Source organism: Pimephales promelas, chromosome 7 (assembly GCF_988280905.1).
Source record: "Pimephales promelas chromosome 7, fPimPro1.hap1.1, whole genome shotgun sequence".
In the NCBI taxonomy this organism is placed as follows: Eukaryota; Metazoa; Chordata; class Actinopteri; order Cypriniformes; family Leuciscidae; genus Pimephales; species Pimephales promelas.
The window spans coordinates 18,926,678-18,933,255 of NC_142775.1; the positions used below are offsets into that span (position 1 = coordinate 18,926,678).

The 6,578-nt window shown below is 37.6% G+C and overlaps 1 protein-coding gene across 1 annotated transcript; it reads left to right on the top strand.

The window, feature by feature from the left end:
* The first annotated feature begins 984 nt into the window (after nucleotides 1–984).
* Nucleotides 985–3,270, top strand: olig2 (oligodendrocyte lineage transcription factor 2). The gene is made up of 2 exons (XM_039655318.2): nucleotides 985–1,081; nucleotides 1,568–3,270. The coding sequence occupies exon 2, from the start codon at nucleotides 1,608–1,610 to the stop codon at nucleotides 2,421–2,423; it is 816 nt and encodes a 271-aa protein (XP_039511252.2). The 5' UTR covers nucleotides 985–1,081; nucleotides 1,568–1,607; the 3' UTR covers nucleotides 2,424–3,270.
* Nucleotides 3,271–6,578: the final 3,308 nt, after the last annotated feature.

Here is a 6,578-nt window from a genome sequence, read left to right on the forward strand (position 1 = left end):
ATAGCGCCAAATGTTTATTCATGTTCAATACATTTCCAATGTAGCCTATTAGAGAAATTTGCTCATAAATATTGGCACTGTATAGCTGTAGCCAGTTTACGTCCTCCTCTTTTACTCCAAACAAAAACTTTTGTTCGTCCATATTGGCCTAATTGAAATGTTTCAGATCATAACCGTTAAAACATTTTGCACGCCTCGTTTCCTACCGTTTTAAATGCGTTTAACGGCTGAAATGAGTCAGCTGTCAGGCGCCCGCATGGGGTCACCGGGTTAAAACAATATGATTCAAACCGCAAAACAGTGTCTGCAACCGACCGCGCTCAATCCTGCGCGGGAAATACACACACGATCACGAAGAACAACTTGCATCGGCATCCATCTTCACACCACGCATTGCAGGCTATATAATGGCTAAAGAATTGACCATACCTTATATGAAAAATAGGCCTATAATTATTTTTTAAATGTCAATTTATTACATATAGGCTAGTCTAATTTTAGTCTAGTGAAAATATTAATTTGTTGAGTGCATTTTTTTTTAAATTTCCCAACAATGTGCAGGGCATATAGGACAGGACTTTAAACACAATACAAAATTGTCAAACAAAGTTCCCTGAAAGTTTTCATCTTGAAGTCTCATTGCACCTGACTTAACTCAACTAAAAGCTTCAGTAGGTAGCTACAGATTGCAGTTTGTTTAACCGACTCACTGTAATCTAAACACGACGATGTTCTGTGACTGTGAGGATGCACCATATGCGAAGTGTGTCTAATGCAGTTAATGAAGCCTCAGTTTTTTTTTTTTTTTTTTTTTTTTTTTTTTTTTTTTGGTTGGTTGGTTGGTAGTTTTTTTTTTCCCTCAGATTTTCGGACCCCCACCCACTGAAGCTCATTGGTTCTTGACGGGCTGTCGGAAAAGCGTTGACATTGTCCCGGTGACTTGCCCCCGGGTGATGGGGAGGAGGGATCTACTATAAAATAACCCTCGTCACTCTCGGGCGTGCCAAACACAAACAGTCCACGAGTGAACTGGAATAACACACCAACAATACACACCAACACGCGCTTGCACCTGCTACCGGTAAGTTTGAATAAATAGAAAATAAATGCAATGATTTGGTGACTTTTATTTATATATAAAAATTATTAACACAATGTAGCCAACAGTTAGTAAACGCCTAGCATGATTTAAATGATGAAATTATGTTCTCCTTCCAATGATTCAATTTAATATTTTTTTATATGCTAGGCTACTATTATATGATTTAGCTATTAGATAATCTCTAAATGTTTTCATAATAGCCTAATATGTGTATAGTTTGCTTTTCGCCGCTAAACTCGCAAACTGTGTACAAACTTCAACAGCTTTACTTTAGGGAACTTATGGGGTTAGAGAGTTTAGCTATATGAATTTCTGTAGGCTAGGCTACTCTTAATTTGCTCTATTGTATTTAATTAAATCATATACGCTTTTGTACTTTTAGTTTTTAATTTCTTAATACATTTATTTCGTTGTAAAATGTATTTTGTTGTTATTTTGTTTTTTAATCATTACCTTCTTTTAAAGGAATTGACATCTGCGAGAAGCTGCGAGGGCACTGAACATCATGGACTCCGACACGAGCCGAGTGTCCAGTAGACCTTCTTCTCCTGAAGGCGATGATCTCTTCCTGTCCGCAGTCAAGAAGTCCGTGGGTTTCTCCGGCGCCGTCTCCTCCACGCAGAGCGATTCTCCTCCGGAGTTAAGAGGCGCAGATCTGCATGGCAGCTCTAGCGCCGATGAGGACTCAATGGCTCTGAAGATGCTCTCCAAAAAGGACCGTAAACTTCTATCCGAGAACGAGCTGCAGAGTATGCGCCTCAAGATCAACAGCCGCGAGAGGAAGCGCATGCACGACCTCAATATCGCCATGGACGGGCTCCGGGAGGTCATGCCCTATGCCCACGGGCCATCCGTGCGCAAGCTCTCCAAAATAGCCACCTTGCTGCTCGCGCGCAACTACATCCTTATGCTGAGCAACTCGCTGGAGGAGATGAAACGGCTCGTGAGCGAGATCTACGGTGGAGGGAGCGGGGCCCATCACGCCGGGTTCCACCCGTCCGGTTGCGGCACCCTTGCACACGCGGCCGCTCCGTTAGCGGGTCACCCTGCTGCTGTCTCGCATTCCTCTCACCCGGTACATCATCCTCTGCTACCACCAGCAGTTTCCAGTGCCGCATCTCTCTCCGGCCCGGGTCTCTCAGCCGTCAGACCGCATCACGGACTCCTCAAGGCACCATCGACCTCAGGGCCACTCGGCGCTGGTTTCCAGCACTGGGGTCCCGGGATCCCGTGCCCGTGTAGCATGTGCCAGGTGCCCCCGCCTCATGTGTCCGGTATGAGCACCGTCAGCATGCCACGACTGACCAGTGACTCAAAATAAAAAAAATAAAATAAAAAACTTTGAGAACAGAACTCTGAGAACGAACCATAGACTTTTATATATTATATAAAATTGTATTATCGTGTGTTTATCATGAATGAACAATTTGGAAAGCACGAGATCTGAAGCGAAGAAGAATGAATCAAAGCCACTAACATATAGGTTTCTAACACTTTAGAGATATTAGGGTTATCCATGTGCATTTCTGTGTATGAAGTTTGTGAAAATGGTTTAGCCTTCAAGCCTGAGATTGCTACGAAAGAACGAAGTTTAATATGAAATAGAGTTAATAAAATAAATCCGACCTGTTCATGCCTCGTTTAAAGAGAGGGCTAAATAGTTGGGCCTTTAGCCTACTATTAGACGAAACGAAATTATACATTAACATGTCATAAGGTTTTGAAAAACATAATAGGATAAATGTTGTGTATATATGTAGATAGCGTTTGTACAGTTTGAGAGATTTTATATTACTTTCCTAGTTTATATTCGGGGTCAGAATGCATTTGCCAAGCGCTGTCTAACAGGAAAGATGCACTCTCTCTCTCTCTCTCTCTCTCTCTCTCTCTCTCTCTCTCTCTCTCTCTCTCTCTCTCTCTCTCTCTCTCTCTCTCTCTCTCTCTCTCTCTCTCTCTCTTTAGTTTTGTGGCTTTCCATCTTTGTTGTTTTTTATTTAGGCTACTTCTTTCTGCACAAACTTACCCGTCATTGACGATGCGAAAAATTATCAACTTTTATTTTTTATAATAAAGTGCAAAATGATATTTATTTACTTATTTTGATGGTATTTTCAAATTAATGTGCGGTGAATGTTTGTCATAACTGTAAAATAAATGTTTTAAACTGATGCATTTATTTACTTGTTTGTGCTTGATCAATTAACCCAATTGTTTTTTTTCCCCAGTGGAAGCTCAAATAAATTCTACACTTTCAAAATGAAAAGAAACACGATCTATCTATCTATCTATCTATCTATCTATCTATCTATCTATCTATCTATCTATCTATCTATCTATCTATCTATCTATCTATCTATCTATCTATCTATCTATCTATCTATCTATCTATCTATCTATCTATCTATCTATCTATCTATCTATCTATCTATCTATCTATCTATCTATCTATCTATCTATCACTTAAAATGTTAAAAAAGAAAATTAAAAAAAGTTCAGCGCAATTATTTTGACGAAAGAAGTTAAAAACTTTTCCTTCACATTTTTAGATAACGGTATGCTTTTTTCGAAAACAAATAACCACTCATTCGATTGTGATCAGAACAAACAGAGAGTGCTCAGACCGACACCATTTATTTATTGTAAACTAGAACAAAGATGTCCTAAAAAGAGTGAGCATGTTAATAACTTGAGCCGAGATTATTGACAGACGCTAAACCATCTGAGGCAGAAGTTATTTTAAAAACCACAGGTTACAGTTTAATAGTTTATATAGTACAATTGATATAAAAAGTTATTTACGCATTATATCAGAATGTATTGGCCTACAGACAAATTAAACTAAACTGAATACCGAATTTATTTGTTTAACCAAATACCAGTAATAATACAAAACAGAGAGATAATATGAATGTATTGTGCATTCTAATTAACGAAATTAAACAAATAACTTTTGCGCACTTAAAAAGCTTTCTTCACTGTCCATTTGCGTTCAAATGAAAATTATGTCTTAACCCGTTAACGTGGAACACTAATCATTGATTAAAAAGACAGAAAAAAACTGAGGAGGCAAAATTTAAATATATACAGTCATATAGAAAACAAGTTGATTGAGATAGAAGGAATGTGTCAATGCCTTTTCCGTAATTTGGTTGATCTATGACGTGCTGTGGAATTCGCCTTTATTTCCTCACTTCTCATGTGACCTGTGAACACCCTTACCTGTCAAAGCAAACAATTCTTCTGCATTGGGCACCTTTCCAAATGAGACCTTGGAGATTTTCTTATTAACTTTTATGAAGCGCATAATTCTGGGAAAAAATAAGATTACCCTCATGTTTTTTGAGCCTCAAGGAGACGATCATTTATTTAGAATGCAAAAAACGCATTTGCCGTCTTGCACTACACAAACATACAGAAAAAGAAGATGCGAGATGGAGGGAATAAATAAAGGAGTATTAGGTGGAATACATAACTAAACGCCAGCAGCTGGATGGCAGATTGCTCTTTCTGTTGCAATGTTTTCCAAGGGATTTTTGAGCTGGAACGATACGGAGTAAAGCTGCCCTTTGAATATTCATATTTGCAACTTGTTTATTTGTTTTAAAATGCATTAAATTAAATTATTATAATAATTAACCATATTCATTTTGAATTAGGAATTCAAACGGCATTTTTTATTTTATATGGACAAACTGATTCTTTTTTTGAGATTTTTTCTTTATGTAAACTGTTTCCATTTGCAAATTTTATTTGCCGCTTAATCCTAGATGAATTTTGGCCATTTCAATAACATCTTTATTACACAACCAAATAGTCTAAATTCAACAAAAAAAGGGCTCATACGCAACAACAGATATTTACGCATAAGTTTCAAGCTTCAATGAAAAAAAAGTTTCAGTAGCAGTCAGTGTAATAGTAATTTTGACTCCAGATTGAGCTCCATGAAAGCAAACAGGCTGCTGATGTCTTGTCTTCCTTCACTAACATCTGCTTGTTAGTAATCTTCAGCCGCCTCGCCCATTTGCTCCGCGTAAAATGCAATTACTTCGAAAGGTAATGAGAATTACACGCTATCACGTTTCCAAATTAATCAGAGCAGCACCTCCCCCGCGGAGCCACTGGACAGAACAACTTAACGTAGGTCTCCTCTCACTCTGATTACTGATACATTAGGCCTACTGTATTTACAGATACTAATAGGCATCACTAATAACGCAGATCTAACGTGAATAAAGTGTCAGTACTTTATTATGCCACCACACCGATTGAAGAATGAGAAGAAGAATGTTCCGGGAACGTTCCCTTAACCTTAATCTTTAGTTCTAAGTTCTGGGAACCAAAATCTAACGTTCCCAGAACCTAAATTATGTTTGCTGGGTGCATTGCATAATGTAACAATTTTGCTACTATTAGAAAAAGTTATTATATAGGCGAAACTAAACTTTTTGAATAACATGCCAAACTACAGCATTGTGTTTAGTGTTTAATATTTATGTGTTTGTGATGGTTTTCAGATCTTAAAACATTCTTAAATCCTCTGATTCAGCACAGATGTTGGGCCATTCAGAGGCAAACACTGGGCCTTGTTAGTCCAAAGGATTAGACGGAGAGGATTGAAGAGATGCATCAAGGTGGTGGAAAAACACAAATAATGTCAATTAAGAAACAGCAAATAAAAATGAGTAAATAAACGAAGTGCATCTGGGAGAAAACTAAAGAAAGTGACAAGAAAGAGAGATGGGGAGAGAAGTAAAGTTATTCTTTCGGTCTTGAATTCGAGTCTAAAATGTGTTTCGGCCTCTCAGTTTCATTGATCCATCATCGTTATTGCAAGTGTCAGTCATTTATCACGTAATCATTCCAAGAAGTGCATTTTAGAGGAGAAGCAGACGGATGATTTGAGGAACCTGTACAGTGGCCATATGAGACCACACGTCCCCTGGGACAAGTGTTTATCTCACCCTCCATCATCTGTTCTTCCTTATGTAACACGACACACCCCATGGAGCCGAGGGCATCCTCACGTAAAAGACATTTTTATTTTAGTTCATTGAGATTCATTAGGAACGTGTCATGTGATGATTGCATAATTAATCAGCCTGATAAGTAAAAAAAAAAAAAAAAAAAATTGATTGGAACTATACATGCATAAATGGCCAATACATTCTGCTGCATTAACTTAATTTCTCATACACTTGTGATTTACTGCCTTTTTTGGTCAAAACTGGCCAACATGCAAATCCTTTATCAGAACTGTACACAGTAAAAAAAAAAAAAATAAATAAAAAAATCCCATATTTTTTATGGAATAATGCTGGCAACTTTGGTTGCCTGAACAATCAAAAATACATTAAAACAGTAATCACCTTTACAGTAATAGACCGTATTTCATTTTCTGAAATCTGTTGATACCAACCTTTTGAAAAATGTATTTCTGTTCTGTATTGTAATACACTGACAATAATCAATCATGTCA

Excerpts from the sequence above, each read along its gene's own strand:
- olig2 (XM_039655318.2), top strand. The coding sequence starts at position 1,608 with ATGGACTCCGACACGAGCCGAGTGTCCAGTAGACCTTCTTCTCCTGAA.